The sequence below is a fragment of the Aptenodytes patagonicus genome, chromosome 1 (genome assembly GCF_965638725.1).
Source record: "Aptenodytes patagonicus chromosome 1, bAptPat1.pri.cur, whole genome shotgun sequence".
In the NCBI taxonomy this organism is placed as follows: domain Eukaryota; kingdom Metazoa; phylum Chordata; class Aves; order Sphenisciformes; family Spheniscidae; genus Aptenodytes; species Aptenodytes patagonicus.
In genome coordinates, this window is record NC_134949.1 from 7,183,754 (window position 1) to 7,209,697 (window position 25,944).

General features: G+C 44.3%; 1 protein-coding gene across 6 annotated transcripts in view; it reads right to left on the reverse strand.

The window, feature by feature from the left end:
- FRMD4A (FERM domain containing 4A) overlaps positions 1–25,944 on the reverse strand; it is a 396,169-nt gene that overhangs the window by 58,969 nt on the left and 311,256 nt on the right. For all 6 annotated transcript variants that reach the window (XM_076356146.1, XM_076356314.1, XM_076356060.1 and 3 more), the window contains exons 6-11: positions 22,793–22,849; positions 20,295–20,317; positions 10,847–10,930; positions 3,362–3,427; positions 3,101–3,158; positions 1,206–1,292 (exon numbers count right to left, since the gene is read on the reverse strand). In XM_076356146.1, the coding sequence (XP_076212261.1) occupies positions 1,206–1,292; positions 3,101–3,158; positions 3,362–3,427; positions 10,847–10,930; positions 20,295–20,317; positions 22,793–22,849 (375 nt within the window). The remainder of the gene's footprint in view (positions 1–1,205; positions 1,293–3,100; positions 3,159–3,361; positions 3,428–10,846; positions 10,931–20,294; positions 20,318–22,792; positions 22,850–25,944) is intronic.

Consider the following 25,944-nt stretch of genomic DNA (forward strand, 5'->3'; position numbering starts at 1 on the left):
TTTAATAGAAGATGCTATCTGTGAGCACCAAACAGTGTCCAACTTGAATGTGATCAGAGGAGGTGAAAGAAAGGGAGGGGGGACCTTGGCATAGAGACAAAATGAGAAAGAGAAAATGCAAAGAGAAATGCAGTACGTTAATTCAGCATGGAAGCATTTGCATCCATAGAAGAGCTGCCTAGTTGCTCCAAATCATCCAGTTCTGCAGCCTGCAAGCAAGCCTGAAACCTTGCCTCCTGATGTCTCCATGGGTTTGCAGTACAACAAATACTGTTGCTAACACACTGTGCAGGGCATGTGCTCAGAGATGAGCTTTTTTGTATTAGATGGCATTCTAGGTAGGAAAATCAGAACACATGGGTCTGCCTAGTTGGATGAGCTCAGGAGATCAGAACCTTCCTCCTCCCAAATGAACAGGACATTCCTTAGCTGGATTTCTCAAAGGCAATTTGGAAGGACTGAGACAAATCCTGATTTTCAGATGCACTGAAAGCCTCACTAAAAATAGTGATAGAGACCAGAATGGCTAATCATCACTAACTAAGCTCTAGTTTTGTGATCAGATCTATGCATGCCATGCCTTGATTTGTGAACTGTTTCAAAGTAAAGTGCCTAAACAAATCAGATACTGGGCACAAACTTTTTAATGCCTTTTTTTTTAGGCATGTGACGAAAGTCTTCTTTTCTTGTTAGCTTGACATTAACTCTTCAGTTAGTAAAATTGTTGCTTATCAAATGTAATGCTGCTCCTGGGAAAACCATGCAATTTTTTCTTTTTGTAATAAATGGAAGAAGCTTTCCTGTCCCTTCTTCCCTCTCTCTCTCGGATCATTTATGGCTTGACAATACACTATCAAGGGTTGGCTGAGCACGCTCAATCCCACCATAGCCAGTGGGGATGGAAGGTCTCCAGCACTGGAGAGGATCAGTCCTTCAGTTCCCATTTATGTCTTATGAACCACGCAAAAAAGAAGCGTAAGTTGCAAGATTAAGTGATGCTTATTTCCCACCCATACTACAACATTTAATAATTTAAGAGCTACTTTTGTCCATTAATTCCTTGCAGACATTCAGACAAGTTTGGGAGAAACAACATCCTTCAAAATCACATGAATCAATGCCAGCATTTGGCATACATCACACCCTCAAATCAAGATATAACATGTGTGGCAAGCCCAGACCTTGATAGAAAAGTAAACACTTACCTTTCTTGGTTTCACTTTGTCATGGTAGTCATATTGAAAAATCCCCTTGTAGCTAAGTCCTAACCACCAAGGAATTCCCTGCTTGTCCTGGAAGAAAAAAGAGAGGGAGTTATATTGAATGGGATGGGGAAATGCTGGAGATTTCCTAGGTTGTTATTCAAGGTGAAGATTTGTTTTTAAGCAATATCTTTGAATGTCATGGGTGCTGTTAAATTTACCCCTGCTGAATTTCCTCAAGTCACAAAGTCACATGGTTTTAGAGAGATTTGTTTCACTTTTAGCTATGACATATAAAACCATTTAAAATGCATCACCTGTGATCAAGTTTTACACAAAATGCTGCCAGGGGAGGTGGGGAGCTTTGACATGGGTCCCTTGTGCAGTGGTGCATCCTCTTTCTCTTCCCTGCAAATTTTTCAGTCTGAACACTCAGAGATTGGAGAGGAAGGAAAGCGAATCACCCAGCTGACTTGAATTATGTGGAGGGATTTTAGCATTAATCTTGAAAATGCAGCAGTAATGGGATCGGAGAGCTACCAAGTGATAAGGTCTGACAGGCTCGGACCCAACTGCTTTATGTCTGAACGTGCAATAAAATGGCCTTATGGAGTAATGGCTGATATCTGATACCAGCCTCTTTGCAATTTACTGAACTGGAGTCCTCAATGAAATTACATCTGTTCTGTTAATGTGATAGAGAATGGCAGGGTAAAACGCAGCAAAACCAAAGCCCCGACATCAGGCAGAAGCAAAACCTATTATGTGCAATATTTGCTGCCTCATTGCTCCTCACTGGTACTTATTGATCATGGGGAGTTCACTGGAATAACTCTCAAGTGTTTGCAGGCTTGAACACCCAGCCCAATCCACCAGATCATTTTTGGTTTAGAGTAGTCCAAGAGATCTGGATGCAAAGGGTGCTGGAGGGATCCTGCCCTCTGGCAAAAGATGAGGCTAATGCTTTTTGCAAAATGCCATGCACATTAGCAGGAATAGACTAGAAACGCATCTCCCTGAGACAGGTACTGTCAGATTTTTGTGTTTTTATGGTACCCCATGTGTGCAAGACATTACAGATGTATGAAAAAACATATGATCTGTGCAGAGAGATAATGATGAAACACATCAAAACTTCAGGGGTGATAAATGAGGGAATATGCTCTGGGGAGTGTGGATCTAGCTTTCTTTATATGTTTATTGACTTCTCTACTTAAAAAAAATAACAACCCTACACAGCTGGTCAGGCAGGGAAGTAATAATAATAATAATAATATGAGACTGGAAGATCTGGTGATAAATCATTAGACAAAAGAAATGAGGGATTTCATGAATACCTGAATGAAATCCACATAGTTAGAAGTGGAGAGCTGTTTGGGGAGGGGGATGTGTTATCTCTAGAGTATGGGACAATGGTTTGGCATTAAAAAGATGTACTATATCTGCATCCATCTACCTATATCTCAAGCGAAGGGAGCTGCAGTCTGCAGGTCATGGCTGGCCCTAGTTAGTTGCTCATGGATCTGCTGGCTGGGAAAAGTCTGACCTCCTGGAACTACAAAGAGTGAAGCATCGAGTCTGCCAGCGAAGTGGCTGGCTTGTCCCTTTGGTGCTGGTTCACTGGCATCATCAGAGCTTGCCGCTGCTTGTGGGCTGAACATCTCCAGCACAATAGGACTCCAAGAGTTTTATCTCCAAGAACAGGATTTTCCTCTTTGGAGCTATATTTACCAAACATTCACTACACAGTTGAAATAAGTTTATCCTACCACAGGAAGTGAAACGAGACTTTAGTAGCGGAGTATTGTATTCTGAAAGCAGGATGGTTATTTGTACCTCTCTCCCTCCCTCTCCAACAACAGTTTAATCAATAAATGACCCTTTTTTGTAGCACGTACCTTTACTGCGTAATAATGCACTCCATATGTTGGGAGGGATTCTACAATGCTCATGTAACTGCAAAACAACACATAAGAGAATAACATATCTGAGAAGCTGAGAGGATGATCTGGGGAAAAATGCTTAAATAAATAAATAAGTAAGTACAGAAATACTTAAAAATAAAGCACTAGATGAGATGGGAGACATAGTTACATATTGTATTTACAGTCCAGTATAAATACTTCCTGATAAAACAAAGGTCACAAGAAGTCACTTACTTCACAATTGCTTGACCTCTTGTCTGACCATTTAGTTTCTTGTAATGTTCAATGACTCGATCCTCACTGGAAAGGAAGAAATGAGATGTTTTATATAATGGCAGAATCATGACTAAGAAACTTGCCAAAAGGTGAAGAGATACTTCTGTTAACACAGCTACCAACTGAGGGAATCAAAAGATGCCAAGCAAAAGTGTTAGATGAGGGAATTTGATGCAGCCCAGGGTAAACAAGGGGGACTCACAGACTGAGAATAAAAATGGTTTTCTAGGAGTTGGCTTTCTGGAAGAACCTTTTTTACTCACAAACACGGTATCTACATGTACAGACTCTTCCCTCTCTGCATTACTTTCCTTATCTACAAATGATGCCCATGATATTACATTGTGTGGCAAACAGATGTGTGTTGGAGTTGCTGAAGCTCTGCTTTGCCCTAGCTGGTGCAACTTCATTCCAAGCCCACCAAGTTCTCTGAAAGCTAGCAAAGCCTTCTGAAATTGGTGGCCCGTAATAGCCCTAAGCCTCACAGATTACTCCTCACTGCAACTGCACAAAACCACGTACAGGAGCACTAGTGGAAGTACTCTGGAGAAATCTCTCTCAGCAAGGAGTAGTACACACAAATTCCTAGTGTACACAGAGGCAATGTCTATAACAGCAGGTTAAACAGTGGCAGGGAAAGTTTCTGAGGCATTCAAACTTGGGTCCCTTTACTCTTAAAGTACTGATGTGCCTTTGCATACTTTTGGGTTCTATTAACTTGCATTCCCCCAGGCAACTCCTGGCTATGCACTGGGAGTTAGCATGGGCCAGGGCCCATTCCCAACACTGCTTTGGAGACTAAGACAGTTTCATGGTATAGATGGACGCTGTTCCACACCAGTGTGCCTCTGCGTCAGAGAACAGTTCTAGGCATGTTTGATAAATGCATGTTGAGACATTCACGTATACACGGTAGAGATGTAGCATCCAAAAGCAGATCAGCATGACCCAAATGACAGACTGAGAGACATCTGTAAGTTTAATTTTAAAGAATCTCATTCCTTCTTCTCCAGTGAATGGGTAGCAGGAGAGCACAGAACCAGAGCTATTTGATGCATACAATCAGCTATGCTAGCAAGGTCGCAGCATGGCAAAGTATAAGTCAATGATCTCCTTTCGAAGGTTCACAGCACTCTCCTTTGATTTCAATAGCATTTCTCTCAATCTATGGCCATGCAAGTCATCACAGCCTTAGAGCCTGGTACTTTCAGACTGGTCTGACTTTGGTTCTTCTCTGACTTCCAGCAATGTAATGCCCACAAGACCATCTGTTACATTGACATAACAGAATATTCAAGTCCTCAGGTTTAAACCCAATCTCTTGCTCTTTATTGTGCAACACCAAGGATAAAGAATCTGTTGAGTCCCCTCGAGATACTGTACAGACCTTGCCAGTCCAAGAGGAAGGAAATCTAAACTACCTTTATGCCACCTTTGTGCCCTCCCCACCTGGCACTGCATAAGCTTCCAGTAGTACCAAGTGTCTATCTAATGCCATCATGCTGCATGCAGTTTAGGCCAATGTGGACTAGCATTCCTCCCTCCCTGCATTTCCTAGGTCCAGCTGGGGCCCCTAGTGGGGCCTTTAAAGGCGGTCAGATGGTTGTCCACCATGCGGTAATCCTTCCCCAGGCAGAACTGAAGCTATTTTTATTGCCAGACAGTGTGAAGGAGCACAGCAGTATAGGATGGTCTGGTAGATGACCTCACCACAACTGCTCAGAGATGCCCACAGGGACTTTTGTGCAAACCTGCAGTGTTTCGCTAGCCCTGCTAACACGACTGTGTCTTCTCATTGCTGCTTTCCCCATACATGTCCTTGTGCCAGAGAGATCTGCGTGGAGCCAGAATCTCTTTTAGAAAGAAGTTTCCCTGCCCCTGCTGGGCACAGCCTTCATAATGCCCTCAGTGATGTCACACGTAGAGGCCACACAGAGCCTGCTGTGACACCACACACAGGATGTTCTGTTCTGTGACATCACAAAGAGGACAAACTGCACTGTGACATGACAAACAAGATGTGCTGTGCACAGATGCGGCGTGGGGCCTGGCACAGGGGAGCTGAGGACTGTGCATCCATCCCTGGTAATGCAGGGATGAAGGGAGAGGACCAGAAACACCAGTGTAGACAGCACAGAGCAATTCAAAGTAGACGGTCTGTCGGATTGTCAGCAGGGCCAGCTGTTCCCCCACAAGCCTATAATTTGTCTGAGAGTAACTGCTTTCCTTACTCACTCGCCAAGTGACTTCTCCTGAAAGTCACTTGCGAAAATAAAAGGGCTCTTACTAGGGCAAGGTGAAGTGATGTCCCACCAGCACACCACAGTGGGTACAGGGTGCTGACTGAGTCAGTGACAAATTACATGGGTAAAGGAATGGTCCAGCTCTCCCATCAAATCCCTCAGAATAATTTTAATGCTTAGAAAATGATCTGTAAGCTATAAATTCAACAGCTATGAAACCATATTCATCCCACTGATCCAAGTACCACAGATGTTATGGGCGTGCACATGAAGGCAGAGCCCGGGTCTCCTGCCATGATTATCATAAACAGGATTACTTTTGGAGCAATAACTGAATTACATGAGTGTTCAGTACTGGAAGACCTCCAAAAACCATCTCTCTTAATAAAAAAGATAGGCAGAGAGGCTTACAGCCCTTTGAAATTACCTCTTAAAACCATGATTACATGTGGATGCAATTCCTCTGTCTCAGACAGGAACAAACCAGGAGTGACTTCTCAGAAAACAATAGAGTTTCTCCAGTGGCAAACACTCTTAGCTTTGGTTTCCACTCTGTGCAGTTTATTGTACAGATCAAGCTCTCATATTGATGAATTCAAGGAAAGGATAGATGTACCTACAGGATGATTACCTAATGTGATTCCGGATGTGCTATGCTTTCTTACAAATGATTATTATAAAATAATGGATATGTTCCCAGACCATACCCCTTGGGTTGGGAAGCCAATTGATGGCCCATTTCCTTCAAAAGGACAGATTAGATGTCAGGGAACCTTCCTGAACAGGGGAATGAATAAAGTTATGTTCTCAACCCATACTAAAAGATGTGGGATAGTCCAGGCTCTACCCGGTTCTCCTAAACAAATGCAGGCACCACCCTCTATACCTCCATTGCCCTGTTAGGATACTGATGATCTTCCTTTCCATTGTATAATGTTTTGAGGTCTACAGATGTTAAGTGCCAGATAAGTATCATCCTTGTTTCTACTTTCTTTTGAACAAAAAAATAAAGCCTGAATTACCAATCAAGCCATGAATATTTAAGAGTGGGATTTGCTGCCTTTCACCTTTCTGCAACACTGGGCTAGTCACACTTTTGGGAAGGAAACAGGTACTCCAGAGCACAATTCATCCAATCTATTTCCGATGGCTTCCTTGGGAAGAGGTTACTGTTGCTTCTCTCCATTGACAGCAAAGGGAGCTGAGGGCACCTAGCTCAGATGGAGAGGTCTACACTGAATAAATGTTCATGGTCAGATGAATCCCACCCCAGCTGTGTCACAGTCACCTCCTCTAACAGTTCTTTGAACTTCCTTTTCATTCCCGCTGCCCTCTGCAAGGAGGATCATCCAGCACAGAGGTCACTTTCTGCCTCCAGCTCTGAAACAGAGGGGTAAGCTCAGCATGTGCTAGGGAAAACAAGCAAAATCATTCACGGGTCAGAAGGAGCATTAGCAGAGCTTATAAACATTCTCCCTTATCGTTTCAGCTGTTCATCTCCGAGCGGCTGCCATGCTGCTATTGACAGCTGGGAGAGTGCTGGGACACTGCCTGGACCACCAGCTGACGTCTCCTCTCCCCCTGCTCTGGCTTGTTGCTGTGTCAGTGACACAGAAACTCATTTATAATGCAGGGCTGGCAGAGGATGCTTAACTAATGTGGAGTCACGGAGGCTGCCGAAGTACTACTGTCTGTTTGCCAGCTCATAAAACATTCCCCCCAAAGCTGCAGAAATTAATACATGGATGATATCCTGCAGCAGACAACTCTGATAAAGATCTTTAGAACTACCAAGAAATCCCTCCTGTCCCAGCAGCTTACAGAACTGGACGGCAGACAACTTGCAAGCAAATGCAGGGCCAGATTTTCTCATCATCAGATCCAGAATTTCAAAGGTAATTGTTTCCCCCCTCTCTTCCCAGCACACTGAGCTGTTTTAAATAGCTGTCCACTCATTGCTGTTCCTTACTGTTGTTCTGTTTCTAACCTGATTTGTCCATTTTGATTATATTCTCGAACTTACTAACATCTTTATTTGCAGTCATATACTGTTCCACTGAAGACAGCAGAGCACCTCTTGGGCCAAAGGGACTAAGAGCAGGGTCAGAGCCTCATGTCTGTGTTGTATTAGAGAAACTAAATAGTGATTTTCAGCTGATATTTTCAGAGGTGGATTTTCTGGCAATGCTGATGCTTTAGGTTGCCAAAACCAAACTTGCATTCAAAGCCTGTTGGAACCTGGGAGAAGTCTATCTTCTCCCTGGTCTGTTGAAAATCCCATTCTAGCACCCACTTCTGCACTGTTGCATCTCCTCCTTGCCTTCTTACTGACAACCTCATACTGAGCTGGCTTGCTGGGGAGGATCTGAATTGAGATAAAATGCAATGACAGTGGCTGGAAAGGAGCACTGTGAATTAACACATTTTCTAAAGTCTTTGTGATTAGTTTTGCATCTAAAATAATAAATACTGTCAGTTTTTTCCATGCATGGGCAAGAGAAATCAAAACTCGGGGCCCCAGCTCCTGGACTGTGTGGGAGGACCAGAAGCTCAGCTTTCATTTAAAAGAAAAAAAAAACAAACCAAAAACAAAACACCAAAAAGCCCCTTCTTGCTTCACCAGTAATCAGTGATGCTAAGAGATGCTTGAGAACAAGATGTGCAACTGATTCTTCTTAATCTGTAGACAGCTGGAAACAGCAACTTGATGATATAAAAATTACAACCTTCAACTTTTTTGTCATGTCTACAAACCTCCAAGAAGAGGTTACAGTGAAGGGAAAGGCCTGCAGCAAGGGTATGCAACCAAGAGACTCCATGAAGGTGGAGCTGGAGGTACCAAACTGTGCTGATTCAGCCCTTGCTGCATCTAAGAATCCAGGACTCATCCCACTGGTCTTACTACATTTGATAGGAGCAACAGGTGATGCTTTTTCACGGTGCATGATGGAAATGTTCTATTATTTCATGCAGATCTATCATAGTATCTTGCTGAAGGTATCATAGTATATACTTGATTATGCATTTTATCACCTCTTAGTCCATCTCAGCTGATACAAATATAGCACAGGGTTCTTTTGTTTGTTTATTTTAAATTAACTAGAGCAATTACCCATCCCACCCCTAATGTTTTAAATGTTTCTTTCCAGAGTTGGAAATTCACTTGTAACTGCTTTGTGTAATGCTGAAGAACTGCAGCATAAAACTGATTGCAAACAGAAAAGAACAGGATGGAATTTGTATCCAGTATGCAATCTGCATGAGATGCAGAAGTGTCAGAAAACACAGTTTTAAAAATCTGCCCTCTTAGATCACTGAAGCTTGATCTGTAGTTCAGAGGCTTTTCGCCTGATTCACCAGCAGCCTCTTCTTGAGAGCATTCAGCGTTTCAGAGGGTGTTTATGAAAAAGCCACCATTAAAAAATAATGAACTACTGATGTATAAGAGGTCTCTGAGACCTGGTTACTGAAGTGAAATCACAAGGGAGTCACAGAACTGTAGCCACTGGTTTTATTACCCCATTGGAAACAACCAGCTTCCCAACCTGCGACCTGTTCTCAGCCATGTGAGAACTCCCACAAAATTAAGTACAGCTGCAAGAAATGCTGTACCTTGTGTATAACTGTAAACACTCGCATTCTGAGCATGAGGTTTGTACACGGCTCTTCTTGTTCAGGTGACTCAACATAGCCCAAACCCAAGGAGAGTGTCTTACGGACAGAGACAGTCCCAGACCTCATTGAGATTTCCCAGTAGAAGTCCTTAACATAGGTATGTTGACTAACACTTGCCGACAGTGGGGGCAGGCAGATCCTGACAGGCAAACAGGGCCTGACAGTCAACTGGGGTTGTCACTTTCCTGTGTATGGATACCATCACAGGCAACTGAAGCAAAGGCTATGTGGGCACTTTAATAAGACCTCAGTCCATATTGCTGCTGAAGGGTCAGATTTGCCTTCCCTGTCCATGGCTACTTATTCCCACCACTCCTCTTGTGGTGGCTTTTAGCTTGAGCTACCAGTCTGTCAGTCAGACCAGGCCACTGACCTGGCTGGAAATGCACTGCTTTCTAGTGTGTGGATTAGTTTGTGGAAAAAGGAAAGAGATGCTCCAAAGAGGGAGACCATGCTGCTTCCAGTGAAATGGCAGCCTATGTTTATCAATTTTTCATAAAGATTTGGTTTGGTTCCTAGACAGAAACACCAGGAGACTGTGATGATCCACAGCTTTTGTGTCAGTATTCCTAAACTCAGCCGGGGACGCCGAGTCTCTCCTGCTGTACTCAGAAAGTGATTAGGAGACCTCACAGACTAGCTTGCCTAAGGCTTAACACTAGGTACAGCTAATTCTGGTATTGTAGCCATGCTAGAAAAAGTGGATGGCCTTCCTGGCAAAGGGAAGAACTGAGATCATAAACTACAAAATGATTTGTTTCCTCCTGCCATCCTCAGATTACCAAGATGCCGAAATTAAAAGAGTAGCAGATAAAGAAGTTCACTCCCACCCCCAGGCTTATAGCCTAATGCTTTAAAGACAAACATGAAAGAGGAACAAGCAGAATATCAAGTGAAAGCATCTCCCCATCAATGAACAGTCTTTCCCCAAATTCTTTCCTATTTGCACAGATAAAAGGGATAGGCAGGGTGGCACAAAGAATCTATGTGTGGGGCATACAAAATTTAATTGTGACCCTGCTCCTACCCTGGATTTAATTTACAGTGCAATAAAGACAGAGCTCACAAGCCTCCACCTCCGAACATCACCTATTTCGTATAAAAGGAGAAATACATCCCTTTTAGTTCAGCTATGCTATACAGAGACGACTTGCAAGATGAAGTTAAATCACTCAAAAATAACACAGAGCAGTGCAAAACATTGACATTTCAAACCGGGAAAACTTTGCACAGATGCAAAGTGCTGGGAAAGGACATGGCACATTAGGCCTCTTGATTTCATCAGCACACTTGCACATTTACAGTGAATTTTCTGGCCAGATATTATCACAGCCATTTGTCAGACAGGGAAACTGAGGCCCAGGGTGGTAGCTCTACCTGTGTTGAATCATGCAGTGAGTCAGTGGCAGACCCAGAGCTGGAAAGCAGGAATCCCTGCATCCCTGTTCCACTCTCAGATCTCTTATTGCCAGAGCCAGGTCCTGCATAAGACACTGCAAAGCTGCTCAGCAGAATGATACATTACCAGTAAGCGAGGGAAGGATGCTCCTTCAGTGCTGGTGTTGGGAGGGCTGGCAGCTTCTTTAATTCATTCCTTACAACTTCATTGCTGAAAGAGAGTTCAAAAGGAGGATCAGGCTACGAGAAAACCACCACAATATTTGATATGACCTGACCTAGCTGGCAGGCTGCTACAGCTCTACATCTGTTCCTCCTTAACAAAAGGCACTGGGGTTTCCTTTTTCTTCTTTCTTTATTTGTTTTATAGCAGCCCAGTTAACTTTTCCCTCTATTATCAAAATTGAAGAGAAGCTCTCCCAGATGGTTATGTTGAAGCACTTCCTACTGGTGACTGGACACAAAAGCCACCATGTCACATTTCATTGAGCAGGGTCCCACGGACATGTTCATACAGAGGAAAAAACAAGGGGAAGAAAAGAAAAGTGATGCTTTCAGCTGCAATAAAGAACCTTTATTTAATGCCTTACAACCTCCTGCAAAAAGTAATGATTTGCTTTCTTAGCATCACAGATTATTCTTAGCCTCTTGCCCCAGTGACCTGGCCTTTGCACAACATCTTCATTGATAAGACTCCAGCTTGAATTTGTGTCCTGCTACACAAAACCCTCCGTGGGACAGGCCCAACCACTTGGCTAACATTCTCCTCCCTGCAACCTCTAGTGGCCACACTGGCCAGCTGGAGCAGCATCACTGCACACCAGTGAGCAGTGAGAGCTTATGAAATGGGAGGCAGATTCTCGCAGATGAAATGAAACCATGGGATTTTCTCCTACAAACCCAAAATGCCTCCCTTCCTGCTTTTAAACACACAAGGAATTGTGTGCATATGAAAAAAAATCCTGCAAAGGCTTGGGAAGGAACACAGTGTGGCTGTTACTTTTAAAATCACAGAAATACACAGCCAAGAGGGCCAGACAGGACACTGAGGAGTGCCAAAGAATTAATGTTTATTGGCTTACTTCTTAATGGCAGTTTTTTTCTGCCTTCTTGTACCCTGCCCTTTATCCTGCCAAGAAGTGTGGCTGTCCTGGAGCTGTGGAGAGACATACCTCTTCCAGAGCTCCAGATTTCCCAGCCCACTGGCTTTTCCTGTAGGGCAGCAGGGCCATTAACCAGGCAGACAGATAGTCTTGGCATCCCCAGCTGTAGACCAGCCCTCCTAACACCTGCTAAAGGCCCAAGGAGCCCTTGGATGTGCCAGGTCACCCTGAGTTTTGTTCTTGTCTCTGGGACAGTCTGTATGGTGGCTTGTAGAGACATGATACTGCTTCAGTTGTTGTAAAAATCTTCCCACAGCATTTCTCCATTTGTACATCCCAGCAGCAGGCTCTGCCTGAGACCTCGGTGGGTTTGTCTTAATTGGAGTTTGCAGGTTAATTGCTAGGTTGGGCCATAGGGTAAACCACTAGCATGAATCCTGGAGCAGGCATTTTGTGTATGTCTACAGGCATTTATTGGTAGTTCCCTGACAATCAATTAAGTAGTTTTAAAACAGGACCACAACTTCTAGTCAAGACAAATCTATGACAGAGATGCCCAAGTCTCAATTAGGTTCAAATTTTGCAGAGTGAAGATGTGTAGAACAGCACTTTTAGAAGAAATGACTAAGGCAACCGCTTCCATGCTAAGCACATAGAAAACCACTCAGTAGCACCTCATATACCAAGTCAAATGACTCTTGACAGTGTTTGAACACCCACTCCTGCCTAAATCTCATGGTCATTTGACCATCAGATAGATCCTCCTTTGTGAGTGCAAATGCTCAAAAACTATTCAGATTTTTTCTTCCATGGCAGGTAAATATCTGCACAAGTCTGAACAAGAAGCTGCTCTGTTCCGTGTTATCTGCTGATCTGGCCGCTCTGCTCTGTGACTGACAGCCTAGAAAACAAGCTGTTGCTGTTTACGGAGTTTACTGGGTCTGCCCAGAGACGTCTCCTCCACAGCGTGTGCATACTCAGCTCTTACTGAGTTTTTTGACATTTTGAAAGAAACTGCGAAAAAAAAATAGAACCCAGCACAATCAGAGCACAAGCAGCAGAGGCTGGCTGCTCATAGAAGGAAGTTGAGAAATTTCCAAAGTTCTTCTGGGAAGACGGAGAGTAATTTCCAAACAGGGACTTTCTGAGCCCAGAAAACTGTCAAATAGGGCAAGATTAGTGGTGACTAACTATCTTTGAGAGTCTGGGAAAAAGCCTGAACCAGTAATGGCTCCCATAAAAGAAAGGGCTAACACCAGTCAGCTCCATCTTTTCTGTCAGTAAGGAGCAAAGCTTGCTTGCACTGTGATAAAAAGTCTTTTAACAATCAGAGAAAAAATACATTCTTAGTGATGTTGTTGGATGGGATTAGCATTTCTGCTCAGTACCTAAAAAATACCATAAAGGCAGTGCCTCACAACTTCAAAGCGCCAAATGTATTTCAGGTAACCACTTCCAGGAACAAAAAGGTATTTCATTCTGTGGCCCATATATTCACTAAGTCTTTTGGCAAGGCTTGTCTCAAGACAAATGAATTTAGACTCCCAAAAGGATGTCAAATCAATGAAAAGGAAAAAAATAATGACTCAGGTTGCATTTGAACTAGTGGCCATGAGGTCACTTTCCTCTTGGCTCCTTTTAAAACACCAAACCCCTTAATTTTTAAAATGTTTCCAGCAGGATCACAAGTGGTTTTGTACTTACTGCCTTTCCCAGTCTTTCTAGTGAAATATCTCGGTGTGTTTATTTTATTACTGTGTATAGAAGGTGTTTGTTTAATCAGGTCTCTTGTGCTGCATTTATTTTATATTCGAAAGTGTCCGACCTCCAGGGTTGTTATATATGGAAGGGTGCATTTGATATAGATTTATTAATATACAGGGGAAAGGCTCCACACTTTCTCTGTGTCCTCCAGACCACTTCATTTCTGCACTATGGTGGAAATTGCAGTATTTAAAAGACTGAATAACAATATGAAAACTGAACTGGAAAAGCCATCTGCACGGCATCCTGATAGCTGGTTAGATATCCAGAAATAAAGTTGACTGACTGGAGAATGGACCTAGAAAACAGAACTCCTGAGTTCTGGTCTTAGTTCTGGTACTGCCTGTTTAATAAGTCTTGGCCAAATAAATTAGTCACCACATCTCAGTATTTCTGTCTACAAATGGGGGTAAGAGGCCTACCTAGCCACTTCATAAGCATTTTGTGAAAAACAAGTTTTTGCAAACTGGCTGCAATAATTTTGAGCAAGACTGCGTATGCAGTTGTCTCAGGAAATCCATACATTTTCCAGCATGTGTAATAACAATCATCAGTAACAAAAATAAACTGCAGGTTAAAGTTATCAACTCTTCTCAGCATGGTAGTTCATTCTGTTGAATGCAAGAGGAAATGCAGAGCCTGAGATTCTCGGATTAAACGGTACCATTTGAAATACAGTGTTTAGGATCTTCTCTATAAGGTTGCAAGAATGCAGCCTGGGTTTTGTAACCCCTTAATAAATTCTAATGAGTTAAATGTCACTTGGTTACACAGAAGAAAAGTAAGCCTGAAACTATGTTAGATTACCATCTGCCCAAACATTGAAATTATTGTGAAATTCTGCTTAACAGGAAACTGGTCGTTTTCTTTCCTCCCTTGTTATTCTTTCATATATTGCTGGGAGATACTTGGAGTTCACTCGAAATGTCTCATATTGCTTAACTGGAAGAAATCTAGCAATGAGAGCCTGTCTGAGGAACTAGCTGCAACAATTCAGGATTTTTTCTTTCCCTTCCCCAAACTGAGGGACAAATGATCAGTATATGTTATTTCCAGCTGCTTTGACATAGATGCTGTTTAAGGATGAAGAGCTGGATTCTGAACATTTAAAACTGAAGTCGGTGCGAGTTTCCCCAAGATTTTGGTCAACGTCAGACTGGACTCTAAATGCAGTAGGATTAATTTAGAGGGATAATCTCAAATATTTTAACAATATGTGATGCTCCCCCCAAAATTAGCCAGGGCACCCTGGTTCCTTCCTCTATGTAGGCCTAAAGAGGGTCACACCTGTAGGATTTGTGTTCATCTAAGGAATTGAAATTTGTCCTGCCCACGCTCTGCCAACCAAGTGCGACTCAGCTCCCTGCTAGTAACAAGATTAGCTTGAGTCAATAACCTTTACATCTGTCTGCAGGATACTAGTTTAGGAGCTTTATAGACATGATTCTGTGCCTTTGAAGTCAAAACTTTTGTAACTAATATGGAAAGCACAGATCAAATCTTAAGTGTCCTATTCAACCTGAGAATCAGCTGAACAGGGATACTCAATTGTCCTAAATTCAGTGGTATGTCCCAGCCTAAATGTAAACTTTTTTCAGTCTTGTCAGCTGAAGCATTTGGGGATTCTTTTAAATAATGTGAAAACCATTCTCCTTTAATGCAGAGGACTAGGAACTTCTTAAGGAGAATAACTTTATTTTAAACCCCGCTCTGCCTAAATCTGTATCAACTGAGAGTTGTACCCTTTGTACAACTTGCAAAACACTGAGTTGGACCAGGCCACTTACAGCAAACACTGAGAAATACTTTTCTTACTTGATCTAAACGGGTTCAGGAGCTCAGGGTTCTGATGGGCTTGTTTTTGAAATGAAACACACATTAGAAATGGAAAAGGCTTTAGTCAAATTCTTCTCTACGGATGCCAAACTGATCTGTCAGGGCTATTGTGGCCTCTTAGTTGAAGACAGATAAGGGCGACTCAGACTATGTGCTCTCCAGGCTTACCAAACACTGGGCAGTCATTGCGATGCCTGAGTTAGGCAGTACTCCAAGGTGTCAAGAATTAGTGCTAAGAGACTCATGCATGATGATGCCCTACCAAAGGACATAGGACATGTGCTTGAAATGGCACATAAGCCCCTTTTGGGGAAAGGAGAGAGTAGTACTATGAGCACAGTTATTATTCTGAGGCATGGGATTATTCCCTCAAAAGCAGCAGTGGGAGCTGCTGTCATTGTAGATGCAGCAGTTCACAGAGGTAGAAAACTGACTGCTAGAGTTTGTAAGATCAGTTCTGTTTTTTGAGCTCCCATGAGGCCCAAAAAGCAGACTTGCAACTGCATTCAGGAGTCCTGAACCAGCCCCTTGTGATCCACCACCTGGGTGCAGTGGGGTTTGGAGGTAATCATGCTCTGGCCACCATGGGCAGGTGCCAACTCACAGCTGAAATTGAGACAACTTGGCACTGGCTATCCCAGCACCTGAGGTAATCAGCAGCAACTCATAGGAAGGCTCCCAGGGGTAACAGCAATTGTCCCATTGCTAGAAATAAGCCAGTGCTTATGCACTTTTCTGGATCAGGGCCAAAGAGAAACTTGTAGTCTCACAGGCTATAAATCTGATGGTGGCAGTAGACAGGACAGGTGTGGGAAATCTGCAGTCTGCGTTCCAAGCATGCAACCTTAGAATTAACTTATTTCTTCAAAAACAAAGCAGGAGTTCAGCCTTCACGCAATGCATGCTGCCATGCACAACATATTAGCTTTAAATCTCAGCAGCAAGGCATTCACAACTGCAGAGCTTCTCTGCTTTAAGAGTAGCCACTTCTATTTTAAACAGCATTTCAACATCAACTAACTTCAAACACTGAAGCTAACTTCAGCCCTAAGAGAAGTCAGAACATTTGTCTCCATCTGCAGTTCCTCTGGCTGGCCCCAGGCTTGATTTGCCTCCCAGATTTTACGCTGCTGATACGAATAACCACAAATCTCAGCAGGCAAAATCTTGACCACAATGACCTCATGTTGACTTCAGTAGCACCTGGATCTCACCCAGCACATAAACCCATGTCAGTACACGTTAGAGGGGACCCGCTGGACAGACGTCCCTGGAGATGCTAAGTCTTCTCCTAGACAATAGAGGGTCAGGGTAGGATTCTTCTACCTTCCTCCAAGAATAGGCTTTCAACTCCACTAATATGGCAGATTGCTTTGCCACCAAAGCCCATTTATAAATTCAGATCCCTGGCAGTGTCAGCAAGTTGTTAGTACAACACCACTTCTCTGCCTGACTCGGATGTAAGGATTCCCCCTTCCACTTCAAATCATTGTGATACACAGGTGGAAAGGACTAAGAGCTAGCTGTTTTAATGGGGATGGTGATGACTGCCACACCGATGTGGAGGAAGCAGTTAACACCATGTGTTGAGGTATCTTCTGTGCTCTCAGAGAAGATTCCTCATTTCTCTGTGGCCTAGAGAAATGCACTGTGATAAACTCAATCGTTCCTTTTACAAGGGACATCAAACAGCTTTTAGCAGATGGATGCTTTCCACCGGCTGTTTCCACTTCTGGTCTGGAAACAGATACTTGAAGATAAAACGCTTTCAGTCCTCTTATCCTGAGCCATCTGATTCCTTTCTATTCTGTGTTTCATAGTCTGAATGTACACTTTCTGGGTGTGTTTTCGTCATGTCCAAGATATTCTGAGAAACATTAAATATTGTTCTTCATAGCAAAACCAATGGAAGATGTGGTTTATCACAGGTTTGAATGGCAAAACTCTGCTTGGTCCAGCTGTCCTGGGCTAAGCACTTGGCAGTGCATTGAAAACCAGACTGGAAAGTGAAAGAGCCACATGCACTCCAGTACCCCCTAAATAAACATTGCCGATAGCTGAGTTATTCCAAATTGGGTGGAACTGAAAAATGAAGCAAGACTGCGCTTGTGTTTCTGTGGTCAGATGCATGTCAGGATTTTCCAAGTTGATTAAGGTTTTGAGAAATGATAAGGCAGAACTTCCTTTTAGCAAGGGTTACCTTATGTCATCTCAGATTCCTTGATGGGCAGGCAAAGCATTGTTCCTTTTCACTGATTTGTCTCAGTTTTAGCTGGCTAGAAGTCCCAGTCCACCAGAAGGCGGAACCTGCCTGTTATTCACAGCCTCCTATGGGTGCACAGAGTATCATTAAAGTCTTCTCTCAGTGTACCTCAATGCTGACAAAATTAAGACATGTCTTTAGGCTTATCTGGCAATTCAACCTCACTGCCCATTCACACCTTGTTTTCTTCTCTGAAACTAACTTCAATGGATAATGTGGTCCTTCAGCTGAACTCACATTCAGGTCAGCAAAAGTAATATATGGTGTATGTGAAGTTTTTAGCATAGACAGTTCTCCTGAGCTTCAGATGAAGAACTTTCATGTTTCTCACATGAGGCATCAAACAGCCTTCTGACCTTTGGTTGCTACTAATGTATAGCTGACAGGTACAGTCAACTTAAATGAAAATTCTTGGGCATTTCATTAACAGTCTTCTGTTTTGCCTTGGTCTTCACCGGCAAGTGCTCGAGCCTCACCGCCCAAGCCGCAGAAGGCAAAGGCGGGGACTGGGACAATGAAGAGCCGCCCACTGTGGGAGAACATCAGGTTCGAGACCATCTAAGGTACCTGAAGGTGCACAAGTCCATGGGACCCAATGAGATCCATCCGTGGGTCCTGAAGGAACTGGCAGATGAAGTTGCTAAGCCACTATCCATCATATTTGAGAAGTCGTGGCAGTCCAGTGAAGTTCCCACTGACTGGACAAAGGGGAAACATAACCCCCATTTTTAAAAAGGGGAAAAAGGAAGACCCGGGGAACTACAGGCCAGTCAGTCTCACCTCTGTGCCTGGGAAAAGCATGGAAGAGATCCTCCTGGAAGCTATGCTAAGGCACATGGAGGACAGGGAGGTGATTTGACACAGCCAGCATGGCTTCACCAAGGGCAAGTCCTGCCTGACCAACCTAGTGGCCTTCTATGAGAGAGTGACTACATCAGTGGACACGGGAAGGGCTACAGATGTCATCTCTCTGGACCTCTGTAAGGCCTTTGACACCATCCCCCACAACATCCTTCTCTCTAAACTGGAGAGGTATGGATTTGACGGGTGGACTGTCCGGTGAGTGGGGAATTGGTTAGATGGTCGCATCCAGAGGGTAGTGGTCAATGGCTCAATGTCCAGATGGAGGTTGGTGACGAGTGGCGTCCTGCAGGGGTCCGTATGGGGACTGGTACTGTTGAATGTCTTCATCAATGACATAGACAGTGGGATCGAGTGCACCCTCAGCAAGTTTGCAGATGACACCAAGCTGAGGGGTGCGGTCAACACGCCAGAGGGACAGGATGCCATCCAGAGGGACATGGACAAGCTGGAGAAGTGGGCCTGTGCGACCCTCATGAGGTTTAACAAGGCCAAGTACAAGGCCCTGCACCTGGGTTGGGGCAACCCCCGGTATCAACCCTGGCTGGGGGATGAAGGGATTGAGAGCAGCCCTGCTGGGAAGGACTTGGGGGTACTGGTGGATGAAAAGCTGGACATGAGCCAGCAATGTGTGCTCGCAGCCCAGAAGGCCAATCGTATCCTGGGCTGCATCACAAGCAGCGTGGCCAGCAGGTCGAGGGAGGGGATTCTGCCCCTCTACTCTGCTCTGGTGAGACCCCACCTGCAGTACTGCGTCCAGCTCTGGAACCCTCAGCATAAGAAAGACACGGACCTGTTGGAGCGGGTCCAGAGGAGGGTCACAAAAATGATCAGGGGGATGGAACACCTCTCCTATGAGGAAAGGCTGAGAGAGTTGGGGTTGTTCAGCCTGGAGAAGGGAAGGCTTCAGGGAGACCTTATTGCAGCTTATCAGTACTTAAAGGGGACATAAAAAAGATGGCGGCAGACTTTTGAGCAGGGCCTGTTGTGACAGGACAAGGGGGAATGGCTTTAAACTAAAGGGGGGGAGATATAGATGAGATATAAGGAAGACATTTTTTATGCTGAGGGTGGTGAAACACTGGCACAGGTTGCCCAGAGAGGTGGTGGATGCCCCATCCCTGGAAACATTCAAGGTCAGGTTGGATGAGGCTCTGAGCAACCTGATCTAGTTGAAGATGTCCCTGCCCACGGCAGGGGGGTTGGACTGGATGACCTTTAGAGGTCCCTTCCAACCCAAACTATTCTATGATTCTATGATTCTGAAACACCAAGCACAGTCACCTCTCTGAATTTCTTACAGAAAGTCTGAATATTTGGCTCAAGGGATAGCAGAAGTTCAACAAAACCAATTATCTAAATTGTGATTTGAGAACTCTGTCCAAATTCAAGCTGAAATATCAATTAGTGATGGAATTTTAATGTTGCCTCTGACTGGACCTGTAATGTAACAATGATTGTAGAGTCATTTCCTTAGTAATTTCCTTCCGAAGACTAGTCTATTTCCTGAACTTCATGGGCATATAAAGAGATTTGTCAACAACAAAATCACCAACAATGCTGTTTGTAAGGCATGCTCTGGTCAAAGGCTGTGTTTTGTGAAGAAATGATTTCAGGAGACATGACGTCTATGTTAGTAATGCATTCCTGTTGCTACACAGCTACAACTGAGTCGCATCACTCACACAGTGAATTTACCAGATTCATTCTCACAGCACACAATGACAAAAACTTTTAAGATCACCTACCTTGAAAAATCTCCCTTTGCCTCCTGTAAACCGAGGGAGAAAAATTAAAAATGTATCATTAGAAATAGAAAACAATTAAGAAAACGACTGTTCAAGATTTTCCATTTGCAAAATTCATTTAGCAGCGATTTCCTGTTGTAATTGGTTCCTCATGTATTTTTTGGAACCAGTATCTAATGTCAAGTGCCATGATACATGCAGTGAGCTGGGCAGATTAACAAACAAAAGGTTTGACTAATACAGGGCCAGATGATTCCTCATTCTGCTAGTGGATACCCAAGAAGCTGCAGGAAATGCTAGTAAATAAGTAATTTTTTGCATCAATGTGGATACTACATTACTAGAAGATCTCTGCAGTCTCAGTGACTTTGCAGCCTCTGAGACTGCAACTCCCCTGACTCTTTGTACAAGTATTATTGTTATTTTCTAGTAACTAGACTTTCAAAAACTAGCTCACTGTCAGCTTTCAAGGGGATGCAAGACAGGTTTCTCTAACTCCTCGCTGGGTGTTTGGGGGAGTACTTAGCTCCCTTACTTATATATCTAGATATTTCTATTTATTACCATCACAGCCTGATGTTAAAGGGCTGGGTAATGTTCCACTCCAGTAGTTAGATTAGTACCTGAGTCTAATTGCTTATCTGGCAAACCCTCAAAATCTGGCGAGTCTCCTCCTCAATAGATGTAATATGCACTTTGCATTTTCCATAGGCAATATGCATTTCATATGATGCATGCTAAAGCACCTCATTTGCCGTCAGCTACACAGAAAGCACAGTGCAATAATGTAATTTGTGCAGTGAGGGAGTTTCCACTGCCAAGAGTACTGGGTTTTGCATTCAGGTCTTTTGTCTTTACATCCGTCCATCCACCTGCAAAACCTGTCAGCCCATGTCCAGTGGTGCTTCAGTCCTGAGGCTGGGGTAAGGTTCAGAGCTTTGGTGGTACTTTAATTTGTTCTGGTAACACAACAATTTCAAATATGGCTGCAGACTAAATCACTTGAGTTCTGACAGTCCTTTACTATCTTCCTGTTTCCCTCTGAGTGAACTGAAGGGCAGACAAGCTCTCCCCTGGTTCATAGGAAGGAGTCCTCGAGCATATCATGATTATAGTTCAATACAGAGCAAAGCCCAAAGGCCAGCCTAGCCCTGGCCTGCACAGGGATGAGCATACTGAATTTAAGAAACAATTTTGTAGGGTAGATTCTCCGTACTTCAGTTTTTCGACCTGAATGCTGCAGTGGGAAGTAGAACAAAATGCAGTATGTTTTGCTTGGATCCTGTCACAAACATGGGTTGTAGTAATTTCTGGTTACAGACAGCAGAGGTGTGGCTTGTTTTGACTGTTTTCATTAAGTTACACATCAAACTACTACAGGAATACACGTAACGTCCTGTGTTTGTCTGTGATGAGAAACAATCACAGCAACGAGGGTTACAGTGGCAGATCTGGATCTGGCTGTACAATTACTAAGTGTTCAAGTTCTTCATTAGGATAAGCAGACAATAGATTCATAACCCTGTTGCTGCTTCTCACAACGAGCCTGTTGTTTGATGTGTATTCCCCCAACAGCCAATATGCAATTTCTATAATGTGCTTTTAATTGAGTCCCCCATCCTGACTCCATCTCGCTCCATTTTTGTTACATAAAACGATTTTAATGAAGATTCAAATCCCCACGCATTAATTGCTTCTTTAACATGGAAAGTGCTGTAGAAGTGCAATGCATTGTTATTTATTAGTGCAGTCCGATGAGATGGTTTCTCTGCTCACATGGCTCCTCACAGCTTCATGGCTGATGGGAAAAAAAATGAAAACTACACTGTACGAAAGGGGAACAAGAATCATCTGACAATTATCTTTGATCTGCTCCCACTGTCATGCTCCTAAAAAGAGAACTTTCACAAAAACCACCTCCACTTCCCTGAAAAGATTCTTCTTTGGGAATCAGAGATTTACCAAACACTGCTGGTAATTTGCTCTCTGACCACTTCCCTCTCCCTGAAGAGCAAGACTTTAAAAGACGATTTTTTTTCTGGAGAAGTTTTTTGGAAGGTCTTTAAGCCTTTCTGCCCACCTTGGAGAATACAGACAGTTGCATATATAGAAGCTTATGGATATCATCAGAGGACTAAGCAAGTAAAGTCACTGGAGAAGAAATGATTGTATATGGATTTCACCTAGGAAATTGCATTCATTACTTAGATTTTCTCTGGCTTTACATCATACCCCAGGGTCTTGTCAGTGCAAACATAATATGCATTTATTTATGCAAAATGTTGGGCAGTGGAATGTGCTCCATGCGTGGAGAGGTCTGGTTTGAGAACCTTCTGTATTTATTTTGCATTAGTATAAATTATGTAAACTGTGTAAAGACATCTTTCTCCTGCAAGTGGGTGAACCCCTGCACTTCTGCACAGCCATTTTGGATTTGGCAAGTCAAGAGATTTAATGCAACACGAGGAAGCACGAAGCGAGAGAAGGTGGGTGCTTACCTGCAAGATGTATGCAGCCAGTTCAAACACCACTTCACTGTCAACCTCAATGAGTTCCTTGAAAGATGAAGAAAAGAAAGAAAAAGAGAGTTGAGTCAGTCTGAGCTCCTGCAAGAAGGACATGTATCTCCTCCTGGCTACTGCACGGTGAAGCGTGCTGTGCCAGTTTTCTCCCCTGGCTAGGCTTCAAAGCATTCCCTGTGCTCCTGGAGACCAAAGTGAGGGAGAACCTGCCCAGTCAGATGTGGAGAAAGCCAAATACTCAGCGTAATGGCTTGGTAAATGAAGCATAACTGGATGTGGCATGAAGGGATTCCTGGGGAGGAGGGAGGAGAAGGCAGGTGGAAGGGCGAGGATCAGGGTAATTTTTATTTTATTGTGTGATTTAGTGAAAGGTAGTCTGGGAAATACATTTTTTCTCCCCCAAAAGTCACCTGTGCCTTTTCCTTTTTTTTCGGGGAACGTAGCCTTGTCCTTGGCTCACAGAAGCAAGGAAATGAGAAAATTTGTCTTCACTGAGGTGGTGTCAAAGACCCCGCCAAACTCTTCTGGCCCTTGCCAAGGGTAAACTCACAGGAAAAAGAGCCATATTCCCTCTTGCAGGATGGGAGCTCTGGGTTCGGCCCCTTCATCCCCATGAGCACTGGGGCTGGGGGTGCTTTGAGAATGAGCTGTGACAGCAAATCTTTTGGTAGATCTTTACCACTCCATTCTATAGGATCCAGCCCCTGATGAAAGCGATCTTGGAGGGTCAGGTGAAATTGTGAGCATTTTGCTTGGACACCATGGTCACGTGAAGAACACTGATGGTCCCATGAGATCCTCTCAGGGTCCTTCTGCTATGCCTGAGACAGTACTCACAGAACCAAGGGGTCCAGGCACTGCTCTGTCTGAATGCGTGGGATGCAGACCGGGCATCAAAGATGCTTGGGATGGGAGTCACGAGCATTAATCTTGTGGCCAAGTGTACTCTCCCCCAGCCTCTGGTGCCTGCTTTTGGGAAGATAGTGGGCTTTTACTGAGATACTGTTTAGGCCTCTATTCTGCAACTAGAACTCCTACGTTGTCTCCTACGTATGTGGCCATGTAAACTGGGTCACTGTTCAGCTCATTCCTATGGTGGCTTTTCTGTTGTATTTATTAAGCTGCTGTTTTTAATATTTCACTTCATCTGGCAAGAAACGAGTGATCTAAATATAGATCACTGCTGTGATCCATGCTCCAGCCAAGTCATGGCCACACCTCATTTACAAGCCACAATTGCTGCGTTGGCTTGTCTCTGGCAAAATAAAAAACAAAGGGAACAAAACAGAGGATAAGATCCAGGTGTCCTTGGCTTTCACCAGTGCCAGCTTTTTAAAATAAGCACTTCCTTCACCTCCTTCATAACAACTCCTTGGGGAGTGAAGACCAGCTCTGCTACAAGCAATAAACACACCTTCCCGCGTTCAGCTAAACTGCCTGATTCACGCAGGCACCTGCACTAACGATGTGCATATGCCAAGGGAAGCGGCTGGTGCAAGATGTCGATTCAGCTGCAGGCAGGGCCGGGCTGGGGCAGTCAGGCACATCCTATAGCAGGGGGTGATGCGGAGTAGAACCAGAGTGCCTGGTCTGCCTCACATTTTGAAGCACCAGGCATTGCATGGACGAACCAGCCTCTGCAACCACATGTCGATGTTACGGCAAGTCTACACTAGTAGGTAAAGTGGGCCAGAGCCTGTTCTCTGGCCCTAAGCGTACACGGCACAGTATAGCCCATGACTAAACACTCTTCCTCCGTTCCCCGGTCCCAGATGGGGTTACCTCCACTGTATTGCCTCTTGGGAACAGGTGGTCATCCTTGAACAGTGCCCAAGCAATGCCTGGGACAGGGCTAGTTGGCACAGGCCAAAACCCGTGCCAGAACGTGCTAGTAATTAAATGGCCTGACTGATCGAGGGACAGTGCCCGATGCCAAGCCCTGTCTCGTTTGGTAGTACAAATGTGGCTTGGCCTTTCTGGGCAACAGTGGCTTGCTGGTCCTGTGCGAGGGTTTGGGTGTGTGGGTCCATGAATGTCTCATTGTACAACAGGGTGGGTGAGGAGGAGCCACGGGCACAGCCAGAGGAGTACAGCACCCAACACAGAGCCAGCTGGCAACCCAGGGGACCAGCAGCCCCAAACTAGAGGCCATAGTTGTCTTCTTTCCCAACTTGAGCAGCCCTGTGCATGGGGACGTTTGAGGGTGTGTGTCTGGAGAATCAACAGGGCAAGGTCTGAGGTGCTAGAGTGTTATGAACTACACATATCATACACAGTATGGTCTTTCCGGGCTGCAGGGGAGCTTGGGGTAAAGTGATCTGTGGGAAGTCCAGTGAGGAAACCTCTGGTGCAACAAGGAAGCTTTCAAGGTTTGGGAGCATACAACACCCCCTGTTAGCTGCAGGGACGACAAGCACTGGCTGTGCTTAGACACTGAATCCCCCTTTCTACACCTAGAGGAATCCTCCAGGCATGCTGGCCGGGTGCTCGCCCTGCGTCTTAGCAGAGACTTTGCACCCAACTTTCGAATTCAGTGCCACCTTAATAGCACAGCACGGCTTACTGTGTCTGGAAGTCAAATGGGGAAGGACCCGCATGGGAGACTGGGAATCCAGCACGGCTATTTTTGGATGGAGATGACAGTCAGCTCGAAATGTGCAAAGTAATGGTTTCAGGAGAGGTCAGACTAAAATAGACCAACCTAGATCTGTAGGCACTCTTTTTCTTTTTTTTTTTTCTCCTCTTCTTATTAAGCTTTCTCCAAAAAAAGAACAACAGTGTAAGCTTTTCCTGGCAATACTCCAAAAAGGAACTTTCCCCAGGAACCAAAATGTGATGCTCACTGAGCTTGTTGCTGGAGAGCGCTGACTAAGCACATCTACTTGCAGCCTTGCCAGAGAGCAAAGCTCTGCACAGCTCAGCTCAGCAGCCCTGCCTCTTTCCTGGGCACTGGAAAAAAGGCATTTTCTGTCTTCTACCCTGCCTTTTAGGAGATGCAAAGTTAGTCCCTGCATTTTAGGACATGCAGATGTCAGCAAGCGAGGCTCCAGATTCGGTGTAAGCTAGGTGGTTTAGCAGGTCACAAACCTGCTGAGGGTCGTGGGGTGGCGGTACAATCGCTCCCTGAC